This window comes from Gopherus flavomarginatus, chromosome 4 (assembly GCF_025201925.1).
Source record: "Gopherus flavomarginatus isolate rGopFla2 chromosome 4, rGopFla2.mat.asm, whole genome shotgun sequence".
Lineage (NCBI taxonomy): Eukaryota > Metazoa > Chordata > Testudines > Testudinidae > Gopherus > Gopherus flavomarginatus.
In genome coordinates this window covers 46763742-46791373 of record NC_066620.1, presented here as the reverse complement: position 1 = coordinate 46791373, position 27632 = coordinate 46763742, and the positions used below count along the sequence as shown (strand labels likewise).

At 40.9% G+C, this 27632-nt stretch overlaps 1 protein-coding gene across 1 annotated transcript in view; it reads right to left on the bottom strand.

The window, feature by feature from the left end:
* Nucleotides 1–27632, bottom strand: part of PPP2R5A (protein phosphatase 2 regulatory subunit B'alpha) — a 109235-nt gene that overhangs the window by 17748 nt on the left and 63855 nt on the right. Inside the window, exons 3-7 of the mRNA XM_050951896.1 lie at nt 19188–19289; nt 9922–10014; nt 7673–7803; nt 7261–7320; nt 5786–5894 (exon numbers count right to left, since the gene is read on the bottom strand). Of these exons, the coding sequence (XP_050807853.1) occupies nt 5786–5894; nt 7261–7320; nt 7673–7803; nt 9922–10014; nt 19188–19289 (495 nt within the window). The remainder of the gene's footprint in view (nt 1–5785; nt 5895–7260; nt 7321–7672; nt 7804–9921; nt 10015–19187; nt 19290–27632) is intronic.

Genomic DNA, 27632 nt, shown 5'->3' with positions numbered 1-27632 from the left:
ACAGCTAAATACAAGGTGGAACAGATTGTTTAACATAAGTAGTTAACACATATTTCAAGGGACCATTCAAGTTGAAGTGGCCCATTAACACCATTCAGAGCAGCGGTGGGGAGGTAGCTGGGCAGGAGGGGGAAGGAGGTTGTTAATTATAGATTGTTGTAATAAACCGTCAATCCAGTGTGTCTACTCAGTCCATGTGGTGTACCTCATCTAGTGCACTAAATGCCCCAACAACAACTACGTGGGTGAAACCAGACAGACAATCACTATGCACTTGAATGAACTCACACAGGAAAATTACAAAAGACTACAACACCACATCACCTATGAGTGAACACTTTTCACAAAGCGAACATGCTATATCTGACCTATCAGTCCTCATCAGGAAACCTGCAGCATACTTTCAAAAGATGAGCCTGTGAACTTAACTTCATAACTTCGCTAGAAACTAAAAAATCATGCACTGAATAAAGACTCTGGATTTTTGTCTTATTACAACAATCTGTAACCCTCTAACGCCCCACTCCCAGCTATTTGCTCCTCCCCCACATCTTTCCTTTGAGGGAGACCCAATTTCATGGTCCATGACGTGTTTTTCATGGCTGTGAATTTGGTACGCCCCTAAACACAAGGCAGCCAGAGTGCACTAGGTAGTTAACCCAGATCTGCAGCTACTTTGCATTTCCAGAACAGTACAAAGCAGCCAAAGTGTACTGGTGAATCTGCCCCTTAATTTGCAAGTGATTTATTGGTTTAGAGGGTTATATTACAAAGACTGGGACTATATGAAAGGACAGACAGGAGAGCCCAGTCTGAGAGTCCCAATGTCCCTGTACTTTTAAGAGCTTTGCCTATGCTCCTGCCTCACTTCCCCAGCAGTGCTACTTCAGTGTGCATCACAGCTGAGGCACTAGTACCACAGAGAGTCTTTAAGGCACTGATGTCCAAATAGCTGGCAGCCATAGAACCTTTAAAAATAGGGACAGTTTGGCACAGTAGTCTACTATCTTGACATGTATCTTGTCCCCCTCCTTACAACCAACAGAACTGTTGCATGCCAATCAGCTATTGAGGAATGGTGATTGGTTAAATTACTTCTGATGCCACAATGACCCAATTAAAGGGTTACTTTAGCGGTTGAGCTGCCCTTACCTGTAGCCTGAATAAACAATCTGATTCAACAACTATTAACAATTTAGCTTAATTACAACCTAAGGTCTTCAGGTATAATCTAAGCCCAAGATTTCAGGAAATTAAATAATAGGAACTTCAAATTTCCTGTGTATTTTCATATCATTCAGGACAAAGGAAAGACTAACAGATACTAACTTAAAGGAGCCAGTTTTTTAATAGTTATAAACTAATTATTAGATTTATTTGTAAATTCACAAAGTGCTATAAGTTTCGGGAAGATAACCTCTTTGTTATATTTGAAAAATACAGTGTGAATCCCTACAAAAACAGAACTCAACCTTAACTATGCAATTGAAACTGGTACTCCTTAATTAACATTAGAACTACATAACTTGTAACAGAACCAAAAAGCTATTATTATATATCACTGCTTTAATATATTTTTAAAATGTACAATATTCACTAGGCAGAGTAGAGCAGCTTTATCTTAATTGTTTAAGCCCATACAAAAAACAGGGTTACTCACTTTCTTGTAACTGTTGTTCTTCGAGATGTGTTGTTCATGTCCATTCCAATCAGGTGTGTGTACATGCACGTGCACAGAAGTCAGAAGATTTTTCCCGTAGCAGCATCCATGGGGTCAGTCTGGGTGCCCCCTGGAGTTGTGGCGCCCAATAAAGGGCCTTGCAGACCCGCCACCCACTCAGTTCCTTCTTGCCGGCTACTCCAACAGAGGGGTAGGAGTGTGGGTATGGAATGGACATGAACAACACATCTCGAAGAACAATAGTTACAATAAGGTGAGTAACTGTTTTTTCTTCTTCGAGTGCTTGTTCACATCAATTCCAATCAGGCGACTCATAAGTCCAAGTTCAGAAGGTGAGGTCAGAGTTGTCCACTGATTAGAGCACTGCTCGTCCGAAGGCCGCATCGTCTCTGGCCTGCTGGGTAATCACATAGTGCATGGTGAAAGTATGAATGGAGGACCACATTGCCACTCTGCAGATTTCCTTAGTGGGAACCTGAGTCAGGAACACTGTTGATGAAGCCTGCACCCTGGTGGAGTGCGCAGTGATTGGAGGTGCAGGAACCCCTGCCAAGATGTAGCATTCACAATACAGGACATGATCCACGACGAAATGCATTGCGACGACACAGGCAGACCTTTCATTCTGTCCACCACTGCCACGAGTAACTGGACCAATTTTCTGAATGGCTTCATTCTCTCAATGTAAAAGGCTAGCGCCCTATGGACATCCAGTGAGTGAAGTCTCTGCTCCCTGCTGCTAGAATGCAGCTTAGGGTAGAATACTAGGAGAAAGATGTCCTAGTTAATGTGAAACTGTGATACAACCTTCGGTAGGAAAGCAGGATGAGGTATGAGCTGAACATGGTGTAAAGGGGCTCTGATGTTAAGGCCTTAAGTTCAGACACCCTCCTGGCCGAGCTTATCGCTACCAGGAACATGACCTTGTAAGAGTGGTAGGGCAGGGAGCACGATGCCAAGGGTTCAAAGGGTGGTCCCATGAGTCTAGAAAGAACCAGATTGAGGTCCCAAGCCGAGACAGGATGCCGGACATGAGGGTATAGGTTGTCAAGACTTTTTGCTAACCTGACGGTCAGCCAGTTTCTAAAGACAGAGCAGCCCTCCACGTCTGAGTGGAAGGCTAAGATGGCCAAGTGAACCCTTACTGATGACAATGAAAACCCCTGCTGCTTCAGATGGAAGAGGTAGTCCAAAATAAGTGGCACTGAGGCTAGCATTGGGAACGAATGGTGCTGTGCTGACCAGATCGAAAATCTCTTCCACTTGGCAAGGTAGGTAGCTCTCGTAGAGGGTTTCCTGCTGCAAAGGAGGACTTCTCTAACCTAGTCTGAACAGGAAACCTCCACCAGGTTCAACCATGGAGCTTCCATGCCGTGAGGTGCAGCAATCCAAGGTTTGTACATTGGAGACGACCGTGATCTTGTGTCATAAGGTCCGAGAAGAGCAGCAGGGAGACTGGAGCTTCCACAGACATAGCTAGGAGAAATGTGTACCAGTGCTAGTAGGGCCAGGTTGGAGCTATCAATTTGACCTAAGCTCGTTCCCTCCGAATCTTGAGGAGTATCTTATGAATGAGTAGTATGGGCAGAAAGGCTTATCGAAGACAACCTGCCTATGGGAGGAGGAACGCATCAGCGCTAGAGCTCGGGCTGTGATTTTGGAAGGAGCAGAACTGCTGGCACTTCCTGTTGTGTCATGTGGCGAATAAGTCTATGTGGGGAAATCCTCACCTCTGGAAGATTGAATTCATGACATCTGGGCGAAGGGATGACTTGTGACCATGAAAGGACCTGCTGAGGTGGTCCGCCAGCTCATTCTGTACCCTGGGAAAATATGACGCTTGTAGGTGTATTGAATGTTCTATATAGAACTCTGACAGCATGAGGGCTTCTGACACAGGGGAGAAGACTGTGCACCCGTTTGTTGATACAGAACGTTGCCATGGTGTTGTCCAACATAACTGATACACATTGTCCAGTTAAGTATGCCCGGAAGGTCTGGCATGCCAGGTATACTGCTCTCAGCATTCTGACGTTGATCCACCAGATCCACCTGAGACCAGACACCCTGAGTCCTGAGGTCTTCTAGATGTGCTCCCCAGCCCAACTCTGACGTGTCCGTCACTAGCGAAAGAGATGGCTGTGGATTGGTGAAGGGGACCCCATAGCACATCTCCTGAGAGTCGAGCCACCACAGAAGGGAATCAAGGACCGGACAAGGCAGAGTCACAATCCTGTCCAAGCTGTCCTGGGCTGGTCGATACACTGATGCTAACCATGACTGGAGCAGTCGGAGCCTGAGTCTGGCATGCTGCATCACGTAGGTACAGACAGCCATGTGTCCTAGAAACTTTAGGCATTTTCTTGCTGTGGTGATGGGAAACTGTCTGAGACCACAAATGATACCAGCTAGGGTCGGAAATTCGCTTCCAGCAGGTATGCCCTGGCTTGGGTCAAGTCCAGTACTGCCACTATAAACTCTATTCTCTGAACAGGGGACAAAGTCAATTTTGCTTCCTTTAGAAGGAGACCCAGGTTGTCGAAGGTGGCCCTGATGAATTTGATTTGAGCTTCCACTTGGGTCCTGGAGTGGCCCTTGATCAGCCTGTCATTGAGGTACAGAAACACCAATAACTGGTGCCTGCACAGGAACACAGCGATGACTGCTATGCACTTGGTGAAGACTCAAGGTGCTGCCAACAGGCCAAATGGAAGAACTGTAAATTGGTAGAGGGTATTGTTCACCACAAACCTGAGGCATTTCCTATGGGGCTGAGTGATTGCAATATGAAAGTAAGCGTCCTTCAAGTCGAGGGCGGCATACCAGTCTACTAGATCCAGCGAGGGGATGATGGAGGCCAACGAGACCATGTGGAACTTGAGTTTCTTCACAAACTTGCTGAGTTCTCGCAAGTCCAGGATGAGCCTCGGAGCCATGGCCCAACTGAGGTGCCACTGACAGCTGGTCCCTGGACCTTACCAAGGAGGATTGGCCTCTTTCTGTCTTCTTCTTCTGCACCAGCGACTGGGACTGGTGCCAAAGGCTGGAGTGCTCTCAAGAGGCTTCATGACAGTGCCAAGCCTCCTTGGCAGCATCTTTCTTCAACGCTGGACCTCTCAAAGACGGCACTGGAGTGCTCTGCACCAAAGATGACGTACTGGGACCGGGATCCTCAGTGCCTGGGTCCAACTGAGGTTGGAGATCTGCCTCCATGAGGATTTTAAGCCACTGCTCCCTCTCTAAGAATTCTCGGTCAGAATCTGCAACAGATCTAGCAGTTGTTTTTTTGGTGACCCTCGCCCAGGTGTGGGGGTCACTTTTAGGCATGTGCTTTGTGCAGTCTTGGCAAGTTTTGAAGCCCAGGGATCATGGCATGCCCTGGTATCAAATAAGGGGAGAAGAAAAATGAGGGGGGAGGACTCCCCCATAACTGAAACTTTTAAGTGAACTAACTATGCTATATTATCCAACTAGAACTAACTACCTACAGCAAAAACCTAAAGTACTGCTAAGCTGCTTGCCAAAGCAAGAGCAAGGGTAAATTCCAGCTACTGTCACTGGCGGTAAAATGGAACTGTGGGGGTGGTAGGTCGGTAGGCCCTTCATTGGGCGCCAGGAAGGTGCGACTCTAGGGGGCGCCCAGGTTGACCCCACAGATGCTGCTAGGGGAAAAATCTTCCAGCTACTGTGCACGAGCGAACACACACACCTGATTGGAACTGACATGAAGAAGCACTCGAAGAAGAAAAAAATATACTTCTCAAAGAAAGACATTCAAGATTCCTCTATTCTTTTGTAAACAGTATTTGTAACAGTATTTGTTTACATGAAGATGACAATATAAAAACGTACCAAGCTTAAATCAATGTCTGAGTTGTGATAAACCAGTAAAAACCATGAAGTTTTCAAATGCAGGCCATGACTAAGCCACATTGTTGTGCTCTTCTACTCTTAACAGCGTATGTTAAACAACTTTATGTCAAAGAACATTTAAAACTTCTCAATTTCTTTTTCTCTCTCAAGTATGGAAAAAATTGTAAAGTTTATATATACTTATATATTAATAAAATATATTCTGTTCCAATAATTTTTCAAAAAACCTACCTGTGCATGAAACAAAGCTAATCCCTTAGCAGTATGCATAGGAATCAACACCTTCATAAGAAACTGTTTGTGTTCTGCTTTCAATGGCAGTGCAAAACCATTAATAATGCTGAAAAACATGAATAAGCACAATTATTTCATCTTTAAAAAATGGGGGAAACTTTCACTTTTTCTTGGTAGACTGAGAACTACTGTATTCAAAGCTGACTATTTTTTATATGTGCCTATTACTTTAGGGACTGGGAAGTGGGCAGGAAGCCCATCCTCCGCTATTATCAATAGGTATAAGGCCGTACCTCAATGTCTGTAGTAGACAAGTTCAGTCCTTTTGTGATCTCTGATGATAATCTAGACTCAACTTTCTAAGATTTTTCCATCTTGAAATCACTGTAAAGCTTAGCGAGGCACATTAACCATAGAGCTTAGTGAGGATAACACACTGTCCACCCACAATAATTAAAAGGTGACCTTGAAAGAGAAGAGATAGACTTGTGTCCTATTTTACTACTATGACACATAAATACGGCCTGAAAGTTTATTTGTTTTGGTGGCTTTTTTTAAAATGGGGGCTGGAGAGGAGGTAGTAGTATGCTTTTTACCTTACAAATTCAGGTCCTGCTTCTTAAGGGTAGACGACATTGCCATGTGTACACCAGTGAAATTTACCAAAAAATCCTCAATGACACAGCTAATCCTGTATATGGGAGCCCTACTGTAGACATGCTCTTGCAGGAAGAATCAGTGTTTTAGTTAAACCTGCTAAAAGGCAAGTCTAATTGAAGCAGTAATAAAAATGTTTCTGATCATTGAAGTTCAGTCTCCCTCCAGCTCTCATTAACTTTAACAAGTATTCAGCTGAACCGGTAGGAATTTTTTTGGTAAATTTCACCAATTCAGAATAGATCTATGTCAACTGTGGAGTACTATCACAAAAATCTCAGAGGGGGAAATATGAGCAACTGTGAGGGGAAAGGATATTCAGTCAGACTGTTCTAACACCTACAAAGCTTTAATGACTAACATGATAGAGAAGGAAAAACCTGTTAAAGATTTAATATCTTCAGTTTAGGTGTAAGAGCTAACAATACACTCCTCTGAAACACACAACTAGTCTCTTAGCAAAGCCAAGATTGAGAAATGTCGATATTTTAAAGATAAAGCATAAGCAAGGGAAAACAAAGCCCTTTCTAAGGAGAAAGCTACCTTTCATTCTTTTCATGCATCATGCCAAAGCCAAAAAGAGACGCCCAATTTAAAAAGAAATCTTTTGCAGATCATCTTTAAGATTTACAGAAAAGTACACTTTTCTAATTCTATATTTGCATAGCAACACGGAAATATAAAAATATATCAATGACCTCAGTTCATCACTATAAGCATCAGAACAATTCTTTCACCCCACCCCCGAAATAATTGGATAGGAACACAAAAAACAATGTTCAACTGTTCATTTTATATTATTGAACCAAACTTACCTTCCCAATATCTCAAGCAGTTCAGCAACACCATTAAAATGTTCTGTTTCATATATAAACCTGTTAAAAATAAGATGTAATAGCAATCAATACACTAATAAAATGAAACTAAGAGGAGAGAAATAATTTCTAAATGTGAAACTCCTTATCAAATGTATTTTATTTTATTTCTAACATTTGTTTTTCTTCAAAGTCAGTTGGCTCTTTTGGGGTTTATGGTATGTCTTCACAGCAAAAGCTAGGCTAGCCTACCCAAGCTAGTTTGAATCCAGCTAGTGTGGGTACCAACAGCAGTGAAGTCAGAATGAACTAGCAAGCCGAATACCTACCCAGCATCTGTGCCAGGCTTGTAATATCCACACTGAATCCCGCATCATGCTAGGCTATATAAAGAACTAAATCTATAATGTACCTGAGGAAAATGTTGTTAATTTGTTTTCTGATGAATGCCCTTAATCCAAGGAATTTTCCATAAATTCGATGAAGGACTGTCTTTAGGAAATCACGCTCTCGTGGGTCTTCACTATCAAAAAGCTCCAACAGCTTTAAAAAAAAAAATCTGAGATATTACCTTTTAAAAAGAATTAATCTATCATGGTTAATTCTAATTCACAAATCATTAAAGTATTATTAGAAGCAAACATTGTTACTTACAATTCTGTTCAAATATTCAATATTAAATAAATTAATGTAACTTGATAACTCAGAAGTTTTATTTTACTGTCCCTTGGCATTTAATCTTCTAAAAATTACACCCAAACCCAACATGAAGCTTCTTATACAACTCACTTCAGTTAAGTCATTTCAACTAGGATTAAATGTCCTTAGATAAATCATTCTGATTACAGTTTTGTATAGTTTTATCTAATAACTCAACATTTAGAAAGTATTGCACTTTATAGCTTCAAAAATGTGTAAACAAGTCTCACAAATGGTGGTGAGGTATTTATTTAAGGCTCCTATCCTCAAAGACATACACATGCTTAAATAGGCACAAGTAGCCTGCTGATTTCAACAAAACTATTCATGTGTTTAAAGTTAAGCACATATATATGTGTTTGCAGGATCAGGGCCTACATTCTGTAAAATGAAAAGATAATCATGTACATTTTCTCAGGAGAAAGGAAAGAGTGAGGTTCTGACAGAATTATGGTGCTTTTATAAAGAAAGCTGTAGAACAAAAAAAAGCTCACTGCCATCACAACTACAAGTACTTTCTGTCTGGATTGGATATTGGTAGGTAACAGAAAATATACCTAAATGATTTTGTTTATACTAACTGGTTTCTTGTTCATAACTTGTCAAGATTCATAATCCTGTGAGATGCAAGTACAGGTAATATTTAGAGAATAATGTATTTATACTGGAAGTATGCTTTAGGGACTTGGGAGTAAACGTTAGTCAAACGGGGATTACACACATCTCAGTGATGGCCCACTCAATCAAGCAAGCAAGAGTTGTCACCCTGTGTTGGTTAGCCAGTGAGGGAATGCAAGGCTCAACTGTCCAGCCTTGCTCCATTCCAAGACTTTCAATGGAAAACCATCAGAGACAACTGCAAGTAATCGAAGCCACTTGAAGGTAAAAAAGGAACATTACAACAAACAGAGAATCACCCTGCCTATGAATAAAGACAAAAGACTGTTTTCAACATAACGCAGTGAGGAAAGGCACTTTGGATCTTTTTACTGAGGAGACATCGTGAGGAGCAGGGGTATTCTCATGAAAAACTGGATCCTAGTTCCTGTGAAGGCAGCCAGCTCTGCAACAGACTGAACTTTGGGAGGAAAACCTATTTTTAGATAGGAAAGATAAATATAAAGAGTTGACCCAGGTTTGAGTTTTATTATTTTGTTATGTACTATAACTATGTGTTTCCATCACTGCCTCTTGTTTGCAGCATAATTCTCTCCTTTCTTAAATAAAGCTTCTGTTTTATTATGAGTGCTGTGTGTTATACAGGAGTGGTGCTTTAAGGTAAAACTAGTAAACTTGGGGTACTTTTGAGGCAGAGGACCTGGGATTTCTGTGACTAACTGGTGTCAGGGCTGGATATCACAACAGAATGTTTCAAAAGGGACTTGGGGACTGGGATGCATCTATTGTTAATATGCAACGCAAAGACAAGGCTGGCAGAGCGCAGAAGAGTGCTTCAGTGGCTGAAAGGCTGGTAGTGTTACGGAGCAGACAACCAGCTAGGCACAGACAAGTCCCCCTCATGCTGGGGGTAATTTACAGTCCTGGGTGCCCTGAGAACCATCACAAAAATATTAGCTTATATAGTGAGAGTCACAAAGCTATTACAATAGCACAGCACTGAGGATTATCTGTTTCATGGGAAAACAGTACAGTATATATCACTAAGAAACTTCAATTTGTTCCACAAATTGAAACTATTGTATGTTAAGAAAAAAAATTCTCAGATTACATGTAGTCCATATAGATGTTCCTCTGCTAACATAATAGTTGGCAAACAAAGGATTCTCATGTTACAATACAAAAAAATTCCATTTTAATAAAGCTGGTTATTTTATGACCTACACAAGTGAAATTATGCTGTATTATTTAGATATTCAGCTGTGCAATACAAACGAACACCACAACAGCATCCCTTTCAGTTAAGAGTTGATTGACTATTAAATATAAAAATGTTACACTCACCTGCTGTACAAATTTCTGATCAATGTATCGCTTTGCAATACTAGGCTGGAAATCTGGGCTCTCCAAAAATCTCAGGAAAAATTCATACACCAACTAGAAACAAACATTAAAATGAAAACTTTGTAGAAGTTACCACTACTCTTTACTAAACTAGTAAAGGTCCAAACTACCAAATATATTCTTATTTCTAGTTATTTTAAACAGGGAAATAGGATATTGAACATATTATAGCATCAAGAAGGGTACAATTAAGAGCCTGTATAACTTAAGAGGTGAGGACTCAAATATGAATACAAACAGACCTGAGTGCATCATTAGAATACATTTTTTAAAAAAGGGAAGTAATGAAAGTTTGCTTCCCAGAGATAGATATAAACTATAATTTTTAAAAATTAATCCGTATTTAAAAAACCTGGACAAATGCACTGAAGTTTAATCTTTACTATGAATTAGGCTTCTCTATGCCTGATACCCCAATCCAAAGAGCAGAGTTTTGTTGCAGACTTCAGACCCAACATGATACAGCGTATATAGAGTTTTACCCCTAAAGTGTTCAGAAGTGCTGGTCCCCTTCCCATGGGCCTTGGCAGATCCACAGGAAAGAAGGAACTGAGGGGAGCAAAAGACTTGTAACAGACCAGAAAGGTATTGAGGGTCCAGAGTTCATGCCTCACCCTTGAGATCCTTAGAAGCTCAATATAGAAAACAGCACGCTTCAAGTCATAGTAGAAGGGGAGGGAAATGCAGGGTGCCAACTACTATCTGTTTCTCCTCTCCCAACCCACTAGATGCACAAGAGTGGGGACTCTTTATGCAGTGAGAGCTGGAGGTGGAAATGTGTTTCATAGAGGTAGAGTGTGGCACACAAATTTAGGTATACGGTATCATCAGAGATATGAGGCCTTGGTTGTAACCAACTACCATTTTAGTGCTGCTGTGTGTATTAAAACCTTGTTGAAATGCTATTGTATGGCCACTATTGAGTGGGCCTTAGAAACCTATGAGGAGTAATACTTCTATTCACATATTTAAACTACAGCCCTTAGAACATCTGGTGATACATGGATGGAATTCTACTGAAGGCTAGTCAAATCCTTTTAAAGAACCAATACCTAAAAAATTAACTAGACTTCCTAAATAAAGAACAAATAAGGTAGTAGAAAAATGCTTGTGATGCACCATCATGAAACACACGATAAATGCATAAGTGTCTGTATCTGTGTTTGTGATTATCATAGCAATTCTCAATTAAGGGGTTTTGAATCAATTAGTGCACCTGATAGGCCCAAGAAAGGAAATTTGTAGTATTTCTCCCAATATTTCTCCTCTTTCCCCCCCCACAACAAATTCCTAGATTCCGACAAAAGGAATTTAGCAGTAGCCATTTACGAGGGATTTGAAACTATATACATTACATAAAACAAAATTATATTAAAAAAAGAGAAAAACATTGCAAAATCAAGCATGCAAAAGTTAGGAAATGCCAGAATAAAGTTTGCCCATGCAATTCTAATTCTACTCCCCTGTGTATATGCATTATGAGACAGTTATTACATGGTCACATAATATTTTTGTGATGGAGGCTCTAGAGCTGCTCAAAGAACCTTACAACAAATTTGTCAACATGGTTAGAAGAATATAATTTTCCCTAACATTCTCGTAAACAGCTGAATTATTTTTGCTGAAATTCCCACCCATCCTTCACCTTAAAAAAAAAAAAAGCCCCAGGCAGATACCTAGCATGAAAAATTCCAGTCAGAACTGTTCAAGTGTGACAAAGTTATATGGTTTTGCAATGGATAGTAGTAGGCAACCTGAACTATAGGTGTCATTACATGTGCTGCCCATAAAACAAGACTGATGCCAATGGAAGATTCCTGATGCGCTACAGCATGGCACACCCCTCTGCATGTCTGACTTCTACTAATTGCATCAATGACCATGTGGCTGCTTTACATATTTCCTCATATACTACACAGTTCTGGACCCAACGTTACTGCTATTGTTCTCAAGGAATGCACTTTTCAAAGTGAAAAAACTATTTCAGCATTCCAAAAATCAGACTTCTGATATATGCCAGATGAGAATCCTGAACACTTGAAGAGAATTTAGGTAGCTCTGCTGGCTCTTCTTCTGATATCTAGGCAGACTTACCATTTGCTGTTTCTGGGACACAAAACTGGTAACTTGAGCTTTCTAGAATGCTTTCTTTGGAAGCCCTTGGAAGAGGATTATTCTGTAGAAATTCTAGAGATCTACTGCTTTTGTGCCTTTATGTTTTTTCCTGGGAGACCACTATTATATTGCCATTGTGCTTTTATGCAAATAACTCCACTGTTAGCAAGTCCCACAATTTCGTATATTGAGAAATAGTTATTGGTGTCATCTTAAACCTTCTTGGTCTAGATCCTAGCAGTTCAACCAAACTATCTCAGAATTGCTTTTGACTTGTTGCACTATTTTAACAGCTGTGCCACATCTGGGGCAATTGTGTCTTTAATACTGATTATTTTATTTAAAGATTACAGCCCTTTGGACTGTGTGCTAGCAGACTGGTGGTACAAATTATTACACCATTACTGCATTGCTCTGTAGATAACTGCAAACAGGCACAATAAAATGACAACTTGGGACAGGTTGCTGTGGCTCACACAGAAGAATCGGTGAGGAGACAAGAAAAATTCAGGCTTCCTTTTTTTCTGCAGAGCCCAGCTATTTGAAATGTCTGCTGGTAGAGAAACTGCAACTATGGACTAGAACTCTGCTATATTGTTGAAGGAAGCCAGTCATGGGTGGGGACAGGATGCACTGACACAAAAAACACAAGAAACCAGATCCTCAGGCTATTCTACAAGCAACAACAGGTTCCAATTACTGAAAATCCAATTCATTTGATTCTCTTAGCAGTCAGAGTTTCTTCGACTTGAAAGCACTCAATTTTAAAGAACAGCAATCCTAAAACTGCGCTCTCGATGAAAGGCAGTTTAAACTGGTGTTAGGGCTCAGAGCTGCTGCAGTCCAGCCATAGACATCTGAACTGCTTCCATTATGGTGGAATGAACAATTCTAACGAAAAAGCAGCATCCAAATCTAATTAATGACCATGTACAGGAAAAATAATGAATCAATAATTAAGTTGCCTGGCCAAAACCTGTTCATCAGGATGCGTAACTCAGTATAAGGGTGAAGAGCTGGCAACAATTTCAAACAGTATCTGTGGAATTCAGACTTTTCGACTGATTCCTACTAGACAAATATACAGCACAGAAGGAGAAGTTACTCACCTAGTAACTTGAGATTTTTTTTAGATGTTTTGTCCCTGTGGGTGCATCATCATAGCATGCATGCATGTCTGTGTGCTCTCAACTAGAGAATGCAAAGCAGTATCTGCAGGCCTATGCAGATCAGCACCTCATGCTTCCAACCTTGGGAGTATAAGCAGATGTGGAACCATCACCACTCAGTTCCTGTTTGACTACAGCCAAGGGGAAAGGAGGGTGGGAAGTGGAGCACTCATAGAGACAAAACATTTCAGAGAACTCAAGTTACTGTAAGTAACCTCTCCATGTTTTTCGAGTATGTGTCCCTATCAATGCTACATTGTAGGAGACTCCCAAGCAGTAAACTCAGTGAGAAGGTGGGTGCTGAGAAGGGAAGTCCAAGGTGGTTAGGAGGACTGTGTCACCAAAGGTGATATCTCTGGAAACAGGTAAGTTGGTGTAATGCTTGGCAAAAGTGCGAATGGAAGACCAAGTTGCAGTCCTATAGATTTCTGCTACAGGAACATCTTTCAGTAGAGATCCAGGTGTAGACTGAGCCTTAGTGAAGTGTGCTATCAACTCTGAGGGGGCTACGTCCCAGTAGATTCACAACAGGTTAAAATTAGGGCTGTCAATTAATCATGATTAACTCATGCGATTAACTCAAAAAATTTAATCGCGATTAACTCAAAAAATTTAATCGCGATTAATCGTACTGTTAACAATAGAATACCAATTGAAATGTATTAAATATTTTTGGAAATTTTTGTACATTTTCAAATATATTGATTTCTATTACAACAGAATAGGAAATGTACAGCACTCACTTAATATTTTTTATTACAAATATTTGCCCTGTAAAAATGATATACAAAAGAAACAGTATTTTTCAATTCACCTCATACAAGTACTGTAGTGCAATCTCCATTGTGAAAGTGTAACTTAAAAATGTAGATTCTTGTTACATATTTGCACTCAAAACCAAAACAATGTAAAACTTTAGAGCTAACAAGTCCACTCACTCCTACTTCTTGTTCAGCCAATAGCTAAGACAAACAAGTTGGTTTACCTTTACAGGAGATATTGCTGCCTGCTTCTTATTTACAATGTCACCTGAATGTGAGAACAGGCATACGCATGGCACTTTTGTAGCAGGAACTGCAAGATATTTACATGCCAGATCTGCTAAAGATTCATATGTCCCTTCATGTTTCAACCATCATTCCAGAGAACATGCTTCCAAGCTGATGGCGCTCATTAAAAAAAATAATGCGTTAATTAAATTTGGGACTGAACTCGTTGGGGAAGAATTGTCTGTCCTCTGCTCGGTTTTACCCGCATTCTGCCATATATTTCAAGTTATAGCAGTCTCAGATGATGACCCAGCACATGTTGTTCATTTTCAGAACACTTTCACTGCAGATTTGACAAAAACACAAAAGGTACCAATGTGAGATTTCTAAAAACAGCTACAGCATTTGACCCAAGGTTAAGAATCTGAAGTGCCTTCCAAAATCTGAGAGGGACGAGGTGTGGAGCATGCTTTCAGAAGTCTTAAAACAGCAACACTCAGGTGCAAAAACTACAGAACATGAACCATCAAAAAAGAAAATCAACCTTCTGCTGGTGGCATCTGGCTCAGATGATGTAAACGAACATGCGTTGGTCCACTCTGCTTTGGATCATTATCAAGCAGAACCCATCATCAGCATGGATGCATGTTTCTGGAATGGTGGTTGAAACATGAGGGGACATAACGAATCTTTAGCAGATCTGGAATGTAAATATCTTGTGATGCCGGCTACAACAGTGCCATGCGAACACTTGTTCTCACTTTCAGGTGACATTGTAAACAAGAAGCGGGCAGCATTCTCTCCTGCAAACTGTAACCAAACGCGTTTGTCTGAGTGACTGACTGAAGTAGGACTGAGTGGATTTGTAGGGTTTAAAGTTTCACATTGTTTTATTTTTGAATGCAGTTTTTTTTTTTTACATAATTCTACTTTTGTAAGTTCAACTTTCATGATAAAGAGATTGCACTACAGTACTTGTATTTGAATTGAAAAAATACTATTTCTTTTGTATTTTACAGTGCAAATATTTGTATTAAAAAATAAATATAAAGTGAGCACTGTATACTTTGTATTCTGTGTTGTAATCGAAATCAATATATTTGAAAATGTAGAAAACATCACAAAATATTTAAATAAATGGCTTTCTATTATTGTTTAACAGCATGATTAATCGCAATTATTTTTAATCATGCTATTAATCCTAATTAATTTTTTTAATTGCTTGACAGCCCTAGTTAAAATGCATCCTGAAACCCACTTCGACAGTCTGCGTGGAAATAGGCTGTCCTTTCACCATCTCTGCAAATCATACAAATAATCTGGATGTCCTGAATATCGTAGTCCTGTCAAGGTAGAAGGCAGGAGTCCTTCTGACATCTAGGTATGTAGGTTAGTTTCCTCTCTGGAGGCATGAGGCTCTGGGTAGAATGCTGGTATATTGATTTCTTGATTAATATGGTATTTCAAAGAGACCTCAGGGAGGAAATAAGGATGCACACATAGTATAACTATCTTTATTGAAGGTAGTAAATGGTGGGTCTGCCATGTGAGCACCAAGCTTTTCCATTTGTCTAGTCAAAATGATAGCTATAAGGAATAAGATTGTGAGAGAGAGAGCGGTGAAGGAGGGAACAGGTAGCCACTGGTAAAAGGGGGGTTTCCTCAGAGTACTGAGAACCAAATTAAGGTCCCACTGGTGGGCCGGGTTCTGTACAGAGAGAAGCAAGTTATACATGCCCTTGAGGAATCTGGCTGTAGTACTGTGGGCAAAAATTGAGAAGCCCTCAATGAGTGAGTGGAAGGCTATTATAGCAACCAAATGTGCTCTGACAGAGCTCACTGATCAACCTTGAATCTTTAAATCAAACAGGTAATCTAGGATTTTAGACAGCGGAACTTCTGATGCTTAAGAAAAGTGAAGAGAACACCGGGAATGGATGTGTAAGGTAAGTTTGGCAAAACTAAAGTTTCCTGCTAGATAGGAGAACTGACTGGACTTATCTTAACAGCTTAGCCCCAGGCTCAAGAACCATCCTCTCAGGTTCAGGGAGGAGGAGTTTAGATGGATATGGGTCACGGAATTCCATGACAAGAGATCCTTCCGGAGAGAGGAAGACAGAGAGGCACTGCTACAGACAGACGAAGGAGGTTAGAGTACCACTCTTGTCTTGAATAGGGCAGCGCTATGAGGATAGCTCTTGCTCTTTCCTGTTGCAGTTTGAGTAATGTCTTGAGAATGAGGGGTAGCGATGGGTAAGCATACAGCAGGATACGGGACCATATTATTCTCAGGAGATCTCCCAATGAATTGCAGCCATGTGCTCCCTAGGAGCAGAAAAGGTGACATTTCATGTTCTTTGGGGTGACCAAAAGGTCTGCTTCTGGGAGATCCCAGGTCTGGCATCTGCTGTGGAAGACAGAATAATTGAACTCCCATTCATGGTCGTGAAGGAATTTTCTGCTCAGGAAATCTGCAATTGTATTCTGTAGGCCTGAAAGATAAAATGCTGAGATTTCCATCTGATGGAAAATGCACCAGTTCCACAGTTTTAGTGAATCTGCAAGTAAGGACTTGGCTTTTGGCTTCACCCTGGTGGTTGCTATATTATACTGCTTCCTTGTTGTCCAGCATTATTCTGATGAACTAGCCCTGTATGGTGAGTAGGAAGTGTTGATAAGCATACTGAACAGGATACTGGGGTGGCATGAGACCTCTGATGTAGACCACTTGCCATGGGCTGTGGCTTCTTGGAGGTGAGCTCCTCCTGCATCTCAAAAGAGAAGAGATATTTAGTTATTGGGAGGATTTTTGAGGGTGGGGGGGGGGTCTGATGAAGGGGTTCCTATGGAGACCTTCAGTGGGTCCTTCCACTACCTGAGAGAGACCAAAACTTTGAGGTACTGTGATGAGTTTGGAGTCACTGTTTGGGATGTACACAGTGTTAAGTCACATGAAGGCACCTGAAGTGCAATCTCATTTGAGGCGTGACGAACGTGGAGGCCAACATGTGATCCGAGTTGTAGGCAGGTTCTTGCAGTTTGCAGGCTGTGCTGTATTGCTGAGAGAAGACTAGACAGAGTAGAAAATCTCTTTGGGGAAATAGGCAGTAAGGAAGTCTACAGTGGCTCTGAAAAAGTCTACTCTTTGGACTGGGGTCAATGCAGACTTATGCTGATTGATACAAAGGCCCAGAGACTGAAATAGGGTTAAAGCCTCAGAAGTTGCCAACTGGACCACTAGAGCTGATTGACCCCTGAGGAGCCAAATGTCCAGGTACGGGAATACTGCTAAGCCCCACTGATGTAAATGAGCCCCCTTCTAAACAGAACAGGAGTGAAGAAATAAAATAACTGAACTAAAGGAAAAAAAAAAGAAAATGTCTATGGTTAAGAAAAGTGGGAAGCCGAGAACAGTGGACATGCAACTGCTCTATCTCAAGCCAGAGGTGGTTGAGAAGGTGGTGAGTGGCCGCAGCTTCGTGACTGTTTATATGTCCTTATTTGGAAGCACGAGGTGCTGCTCTGCACAGACCCACAGACACTGCTTTGCAGGCTCTGGCAGAGAGCACACAGGCGCGCGTACACATACACACAAATCATAGGGTGGAGCACACACAGAAATATATACTCTAAGAAGAGCTGAGCATGTCAAGAGAACCATATCACTTCTACAGGGAGAGGTAGATGTCTGTCTTATGCCTGCAAGTGAACTTCAAAAGGCATTTCTCAGTTCTTACTCCTGATCGACCAAAGTCCTTTGATATAGCTGATCTATGTGTTGACTGTACATAGGAGCAATCTGCTCTAATCTCCTTCCTTTCATCAAACCTCTAACCGATTGCAATTATAGCTATTTCTCATGCAGGTAAAATTCAGTCAAAGACATTTTCTTTTCCTCCAGGGGGTTAATCGCTGTTAGGAACTAAGGCTGAATGGTCAGGCTTCAGGGAAATTTGTATCTTTAACTTGACTAAGCGTCCAAATACTGCCTTGAACAGGTACTTTTTGTAGGGAATATTCATGGCACCATTTTCTTTTATTTAACTAATGTAGCACAATTGTTGGATTATATAGTCAAAAAGTGGCATTTGAAATCACCAAATGATACGTAGTGTTGTGCACCAAGTAGTATAATTATCTGCTCCCTATTGATTTACTGCAAGAGGATACCTCCCACAAACCCAGGCTTTAAATACTAGATACTTTATTGCTGAAGCTACTGTATGGTCACTACATGCGATCAAAACCCTTCTGACTACAACCTATGTTTGCTTGTTCAAATGAACAGTTATGTGAAAGAAAACGGTACCACAAATCAATCCTGATAAATAGAGCACTGCTACAAAGTCACGAGGTTGGTACAGGAGTGAAACAATGAAATAACTTGCCAACTGTTATCCAGCTACAATGCCTGTATTGTAGGGTTTTGGGCGGTGGGGGTGAAAAGAAGAAGAAAATTTTTCTTTTGAGCAAGACAAGTGAATCTATTGCTCCTTTTCCTTTACTGTCAAAAGGAAAACTAATTTGTTGATATACATCTGTACCTTAGTTAAACTATACAGAAAACCCGCTATTAGGTATACAGAATGTGCAACGTTTGAGTATGATTGTGATAAAAGTGAAGCCAAAATACTGCTATACTGTATTTACATGAAACACATGCGCCAGGTTTTCAGCTATGACAGGATAATAAAAATATAGGGGCTTGGTTTCAAGAATCAAAAGACACCTAACTCCTTTCTGAGGGGCTCATGTGTGCAAGTGTGGCAGAAAGATGCATTTAAACTTTTTCAAAAAATAATCCAAACGTTTCTAAATTTAGAAGGGAAAATGATAAAAAGATGCAATAAATTGTACTTTCCAAGAAATATCCATAGGAATACAGCACCATTTAGTTTCTATATTTCAAATGGTTGAAAAAGTAATCCCATACCTGTATGTGAGGCCAGGAGGCTTCAAGAGTAGGTTCATCTTCTTCTGGATCAAAATCTGGATTATCACTTGGTGGAAGTGTTCTGAAAATATTAGAACTAATCTGCAAAGAAAAAAAAGTTCATTACTTGTAGTGTTGCTCATCAAATTTCAAAAGCCCAAACTAAACAATTGCCTTTATCTATCATCAAGATGAACTGAAACAAGAATGTTTTTAAACAACTGTTTTGCCCTTTTCTTTTCATCTTTGCATTATTATCAGTCCCAAATATTCAAAAGTCATGAGTCAGGCCCCAGAAAATCACAAGACTTTTTAAAAATTAGGTTAATTTTGTCTTCAGGTTTTCAGTTTTCTGGGCATTTAGGCTGCATTTTCAAGCTGTTATTTGCAAACACGAGGTCTAGAAACTTTTCTTCTTAATGAAAAGCTGAAATTTTCACATAATTACATGACTGCAAGAACCTGAGCTTTCAGTAAAACACCAAACATACATGACTTGCAATAAAAATTGTGAGTTAGCAGCACTACATTTGAATGTAAGGGAGACCCTTCCACAAATATTTCTATTTGTTATTACATTAGAAATATCAGATCCTCACTGTCTCTTTGCTTGAAGATCTTACGAAGTTTGAAGAATGCCAAAAATTAGGTTACACATAGCTGTAAGTCTTAGTTTTAGGACAGACTACAATTTAGAAAAATTAAAAATGCAGTTTTACAAGCACATTTTCAGATCTAAGCCAGTCATCTTACAGAAGGGATAGTGCAAGAACCTTTCCAGAAATGCAAGGAGTCTTGAAATTTTCTCAAGCCCATTGAAGTTTAGACAAGAGAACAAAAATGTTTTGGTGGTCAAAAAGGAAACAGATATCTTTGTTTTCCTGAGGGAATCTGCTTCACACTGTTCATGTTAAATAGTACTTTTGAAAATCTGCTAGAGAATCCCCAAATTGATTTTGTATTTTGCTCTTTCCATTATTGCTTCAAAAAACATTTGGCTCAATTTTTCCAGGTATAACTTTCAAATTTCTTTAGCCTATTGGTTCCACGAAAAGAGAGATTTTCAAAACGGACAAATGGCAGTCAGGCACCAAAAGCTGCCACTTGTGCCTTTGAAGCCCAGAGTACCTTTGTGCCCAGAGTGATCAGACAGATTAATCTCTACAGTTGAACACCATGCCAAAATCAAATTCTCCCTCTTTTCAGTGACCCTTCTTTCAAGACATGACTGTGGAACAAGCAAATCCCCTTTTAGAAATTGGAGTTATACAACTCATTACAGAGTCTTACCCAGAAAAAAGATTTATAATACATTGAGAATTAAAAAAAAATTGCAGAAAGTTGGAGGAAAATGATGTCCAAATTTGATTTCACTGCTTTTAAAGCTGAAAAAAATCTCAAAGATTAGTTAGTACATGAGAAGTACTCTTAGGCATATTATACGAACCCTAAATTCTCATGCTTGGTTCAGGGTCCACAATAGCATTTAACTTCAAAAAGGGGAACTACATAAAAATGAGGAAGATAACTGAACAGAAATTACAAGGAACAGTCACAGGAGTGAAATGCCTGCAAGCTGCATGGAAACTATTTAAAAACACCATAAGAAAGGCTCAAACTAAACGTATACCCCAAATTTAAAAAAACAAAACAAAACAGAGAACCAAAAATGTGCCACCATAACATAATCTGCCAGTAGAATATATTTTCCTTGTCTGCAAAGTGGAGAGCTGTAAGATAAGTTTGCTATACTATGCACCTTTCCCACAGTTTCTTTGTATCCTCACCTAAGTACGTTCATGTAAAATACTGCTGCGACGTTATTGATAGCTACCTGAAACACTCTCCATGTCGAGGGTGAAAGGACTTGAGATATCAATATATTGGTCTTAATTCTAGAACACGGATATGGATTTTTCCTCCCAGAAATTCCACTGACCATGAATGATCAAATTCTTGTAATGAGTTCTCCAGCCAAAATTGGAAACATCCAAGATGACTGTGGCCAATGGAGCCAGGGAGTTAATGCTGAAATGTCTTAAAATAAATTGCATTCAAATCCATCATGTCTTGCTAGCCAGTATTGTAGAGGCCTCACCTTCAGATATGCATATGCAGATATGTACATCAAGGTCATAAGGCCCATCAGCTTGAGGAACATCACTGTTTAAAATGAGTTCTCCTGAGTATTACTATTACTCTAAACATCTTTCCTCTGGAAGAAAAAAAAAAGCTGCCCCAATAAAATTAACATTTGGGTTATAGCTGTGTATGACATCTTCCAATATATCTTGAACTCTGGTGTTTGGAAATGTGTTGTCTGTATCATAGTTTTTGCTTGATTCTCCTAGGAGAACCCCTCAGTCAATCATCCAAATAAAGGTAGACATGAATACTTTGACATCTCCTATGTGCTGCTGCAAGGTACTTTATGAATACTCAAGATGCTTTAGATAGGCAAAAGGGAAGCCACTTTGTAATGATCTCCTCTATCTTAGTCACAACAGTAATTAACCTTTTCAATAAGAAAGTCTGAGATGTGAAAATATGTATCCTGCTATTCAAATGCCTCAAACCAGTGCTCTGTAGATATGACAGATATGAGAGAGACTAGGGTAAGCATGTGGAATGTGAGCTGATGAGTAAATTGAGCTTCTCTGAAGGTCCAGAATGGGTAGGAAGCCTCTATCTCAGGGGACAGAAATTATCTGAAAAAAATTCATTCCGCTGAAATTCCTCAGGACATTTCTTCTATGGCACTTGACTCAAGCAGCAAAACTTTTGATCATAGTAAATTCTCATGAAGAGGATCCCTGAAGAGAGATAAGGAATGAACAAGGGGTGATGGAGAAAAAGATGGTGTTTAACTGAATGGAGCAGCACTATTGATGATCTCCAAGATCACTGGATGTGGTGATAGTCATCTAAGAAAGTTTCCAGATTTTAAGGGGAGACAGACAAGTTTAAAACTGGTCTGGGATTCTCATTCATATTGTCAAACCTGAGGCTAGTGCAGAGGAAGATTACACAGCAAATCTCTTTAGCTTGTTGTTTGTAGGGTCTGCATGTCTGCTGATGCTGAACATGAGCATCTTACAATTGTTTCTTTTTAAATGAACAGGTAATAGAGAGACAGTTATCTCAAATCTTTTCCTAGTCAACTGAGAAATCCTATAGATCTTGCAAATAGGCCGGATGTCTTTCTCAGTTTCTCTAGAACTTCATCTGATCTACAGCTGAACAGTTAGACACCATTAAATGCTGTCAAGTATCACAGGGGTAGCCGTGTTAGTCTGGATCTCCAAAAACATCTGAAGAAGTGGTTTTTTACCCATGAAGGCTTATGCCCAAATAAATCTGTTACTCTTTAAGGTGCCACCTGACTCCTCATTTTTACCATTAAATGGAGATCTATTTGAGGTTCTTGTTTTTGGAGCAACTGCAGGAGTATTCACAAACATGGCAAGGAGAAGCCCCTCAAAGTAATTGTGAATGGTGCATCAAACGCACAGAAGGATGCTCTGAATATGTGCTAAGCAAGTAATTGACCTTTGATGATAAGGGCTTTGGCCAGTTTTCTCTGGTCTTCCAGCAATGACTTCCAGCAAAACAGTACTATTTCCTCCTATTGGTAATACTGATATCTGGACACTACCGCTTCATAGTTTGCCACTCTAATGGTGCCTGGTGTGGCACAGAACACTTTTCTACACAGAGTATCTACCACCTTCTTACTCTGTCTGAAAGGGTACAGTGGACCCAGCTCCCTTTTGCTCTTAGAATGGCAGTTGCCACTACCAAGTAATTTGAAGCTGAGTAGGTCTGGAAGAACAAGAAGCCCTGAAGATGGAAATGTGTCTGATTTCTTAGATGATGGATTTAACCAGGTTTATTTAGGTATACTTTGTGTCAAGAAGCAGTAAGGTATCTTACTTCTGGAAGGCGAACCCAGAATATCCAGAACCAGGTGTGTCATTTTCTCTGATGTTACTGAAGGGATCTTTAAGATACTAGTTATCATTTCTAAGCTTTCCAGGAAAGGGAGATGATGCACCCCCACACATTTGAATATGTTTTTATCATCAAGATCTGTATCGATGTACAGATGTTTGACAGACACCTCTAGTTCTTTAGATAGAGTACCTGGGACAAGTAAAAGGAGAGACTGTTTTCTTGGTACGAGCAAGAGTGACTGATCTGGGCAGGACGATTCTGGGGAGGGCCATTTTCCTTGAAGCACTTTTGGGAGAAGGCTCCCTTTCTTCAGATCTTCTAAATTCAGGGGAACACACAGGGAAAGGCCAATATGGCCACAATAGCTATGACGATATCTCCTCAGACTTGCCAGTATTCAGAAGGGAATTCCTTAATATACTCCACATAGGAAGGAGGGTAATCTCAGTCAGAACATAGTACCTCGATAACACTCATAACACCATCTAGGTTCCCTGATCTACTCCCTGGAAAGGGAACAGTACCTACTACCCTGCTTTAACTACTAGTTCACTCTCCTTCCTACAATGCCGTGCATATTAATAAAGATGTTGAAAGTGAGGGGCGTAAGAGAGAAGCTCAAATGGACAGTCAATTCATCTATCAAGAAAAAGTTTCTATAGCATCATTAATATCTTTATGAGGCAGTGGGGGAAAAAAAAGAGAAAGCTCATTTACTAGCAATATACGGTTCAAACAAAATGAAACTATGAACAATTTTAAATAGCCTCCAAAATCCACTTGTCCATTGCAATCTTTTTCCATTATTAAATAAAGTATTGAAGACTTCTTTCTCAAACTGAGTTCTTCAGGCAGGCAAGCTGTAACTTATTATTGCAGGAAGAGAAAATACGGCTTGTTGGCATTTTCCCGCTGAATATTCTCTCTACCAAATCCATTGCCATTCCCTTTTTTTGTGTTTACTCCCCCTTGTAAGGTCTCAGAGCTTGGGCTCCAGTCTGAGCCTAAATATCTACACTGCAATTTTACAGCCATGCAGCCTGAGCCCCATGAACCCAAGTTAGCTGACCTGGCCCGAAGCAGGTGTTTAATTCCTGTGTAGACATACCTTAAGGGAGCACTTAACAAAAGAGGACATTACTCACCTGGTGCAGCAACAGTGGTTCTTTGAGAGGTTTGTCCCTGAGGGTGCTCCACTGTAGATATATCTGTATCCCTGCGTCTCTAATCAGAGATTTTTGGTAGCAGCGTCCATTGAGCCCACACATGTGCTTTCCCTCACTTGTGGTCTGCTTCAAAGCTATCTAGCACTGCGTGGGCGAACTCCCCTCAATTCCTTCTCTACTACAGACCCCTTATGGAGAACTCTGAAGAAGAGGAGAGGCGGGGAGGTTGTGGAACACCCATAGGGAGACACATCTTAAAGAACCATTGTTACTGCACAAAGTGTGCAACTTCATCTTCTTCTTTGAGTATGTATCCCTATGTGTGCTCCACTGTAGGTGACTCCCGAGCAGTACCCACCACTGGAGGTTGGGACTTTGGAATGAAGTCTGTTACTGCAGGGAGTACTGTGGAGCCAAAGATGGCATCAGAGGCTGAATTTCCAGGGATTGCATAATGTTCTGCGAAAGTGTGGGCAGAGGCCCAAGTTGCTGCTCTGCAGATTTCCAAGATAGGGACATCTTAAAGGAATGTGATCAAGGTAGAAATTGACCTTGTGGAGTGTGTGAGGACTCTGGATGGAAGCAGCAAGTTTCACTCGATAACAGCAATTAAAGCAACCAGACACCCATTTGGATAGTCTAGGAGCCGATATTGTGGAGCATCTGGATTTTTCCACGAGCGAAAGGAATAGTTATGGGGACTTAGATATGTCCAAGTAGAATGCTGGCGCTCTTCTAACATCTAGAATATGCAGAATCGCCTCCCTGATGTTACAATGTGGATTCAGGGAAAAAATAGGAAGATGGATCTATTGATACATATGAAAAGCAGAGGCAACTTTAGGGAGAAACTTGGGATGCAGCCTCAGAGTACTGTCTCTTCAAAAAAGACTGTGCATGTTGGGTGTGCCATCACGACTGTTATTTCTCTTATGTGCCTAGGTGAGGTGATGGCAATTTGAAATGGACAGGTGTAGGAGAGGGCAAGTTGCCATGGGCTCAAAGGGAGGTCTAGTAAAAACTCTGAGGACTAGGTTAAGATCCCAGGCTGGAGCAGGTGGTCTCACATGCGGGAAGAGATGCTGAATACCCTTAAGGTGACCACACACAGAATATCCATCTAACTGGCAGTGGAAAGCTGTTTTCGGCACAAGATGTACCTTAAGGGAACTGAGTGAGAGTTTTGATCTCTTGCGGTCTAAAATGTAGTGTAAAATCAGAGGGAGGGAAGATGAAGTTGGGTCTGTGCACTTAGAATGACAACAAATTTGGAATGGTTTCCATTTTGTGAATAAGTAAACTGAGTGGTCAACTTTTGGCTGTGTAGCAACACATCTTTCACCTTGTCAGGGCATTCTGCCTCTAAGCCTTGGAACCAAGAAGGAGCTACACCTGGAGGCGGAGGACCTGGGGTGAAGGATCAGCCCGTTGTTTTGAGAGAGCAGGTGACGAATGGGCCGAAGAGAAACCAGAGGACATACTGCCATCTGTGTCAGGTAAGGGAATCAGACTTGTCTTGGCCAGGAGGTAGCAATCAGAATAACTCTCGCTTTGTCTTGCTGAATTTTCAACATGACCTTGGATAGAAGAGGAAAGGCATACAAGAGGTCCCAGTCCCACGGGAGGATGAGGACATCTCGCAGTGAATGTTTCTCCAGGCAAGCCCTGGAGCTGTAATGAGGACATTTCTTATTCTGGTAAGTAGCGAAGAGATCTGTACTCAGGGTTCCTCAAAGGGTGAATATATCAAAGAGTTAAGTTCCCATTCATGGTCATGAGAAAAATTCCGACAGACTATCAGCTGTCATAATCTGTATCCCTGGCAGACAGATAACTGAGATAAGCACATTGTGACAGATGCACCAATTCCAAAGTTTGAGTGCTGCTGTGCAGCAGGAGGAAAATCTGGCACCGCCCTGACGATTTGTGTAAAACATAAAGGTCATATTGTCTGTCATGACCTTTGTGTGGATGTTCTTGCTGAAAGGCAGAAAGTGTGCACAGGCGTTCTTGACAGCCCTTAGCTCCAAAAGATTGACATAGAGGGCCATTTCTGTGGAAGGCCACTTGCACAGAACCTTGTGGTTGTGTCAGTGAGCTCCCCAGCCTGTTAAGGAGGCATCCGTCCCCTTTGAGGAGAAAGGCATCTGTTAGGGTCAGTGTCAGTGTCAGATACATGAATGGAACACCTGCTTGGACACTGGATAGCTCTTTTCACCAATCCAGGAAGTGCTTCACTGTGAAGGGCAGCGATAGCAGTTTGGTTAGTCTGTCCCTATTCAGGGAATACATAGAAGTAAGCCGCATTTGAAGACACCTCATGAACATCCAGGCATTTGGGGTGACAAAGGTGTATGATGCCATATGACCTAGCAGCTGCAGGAAATTCCTGGCCCCCGTTTGGGGCTGGTCTGAATTGTCTCTAGGAGACTTGTAAGGGTGGTGAATCTGTGTAGTGGGAGGAACGCTCTCACTTGTATTGCATCGAGGTTGGCGCTGATAAACTCCAGTCACTGTACCAGGGTTAGTGCACTGCTATGATGGAGAGAACCTCGGAGAATACCCTGGATGAAGCAGCCTGTACTGATAATGGTCCTGTACAAAGGTAAACCAGAGTAATTTCTGGTATGACAGTTGTATCAAGATATGGAAGAAGGTATCTTGTAGGTTGAGGCCTGGAAATCAATCTCCTCGCTCTAGAGCTGGAATAATGGCTATTAGCATGACCATCTTGAACTTCTGCACCTTCTCATATTTGTTTAATGCCCTTAGATCTGGAATGGGCCTCCAATCTCCCTTCACCTTGGAGATCAGGAAATAATACAGTAACTCCTCGCTTAACGTTGTAGTTATGTTCCTGAAAAATGCTACTTTAAGCGAAATGATGTTATGCGAATCCAATTTCCCCATAAGAATTAATATAAATAGGGGAGGTTAGGTTCCAGGGAATTTTTTTTCCACCAAACAAGACAGACAGACCGACACACACACACATACGTATATATAAAACACACACAGTATAAGTTTTAAACAACTTAATACTGCAGACTGTAATGACGATTGTGAAGCTTGGTTGTGGTGGCGGAATCAGAGGGTGGGATATTTCCCAGGGAATGCCTTACTGCTAAATGATGAACTAGCACTCAGCTGAGCCCTCATGGGTTAACATATTGTTAATGTAGCCTCACACTCTACAAGGCAGCACAAATGGAGGGAGGAGACACAGCATGGCAGAGAGAGAGAGAGAGAGAGAGAGACAGACAGACAGACAGACACCATGTGTATGAGTGTGAGAGAGAGAGAGACAGACAGACAGACACCATGT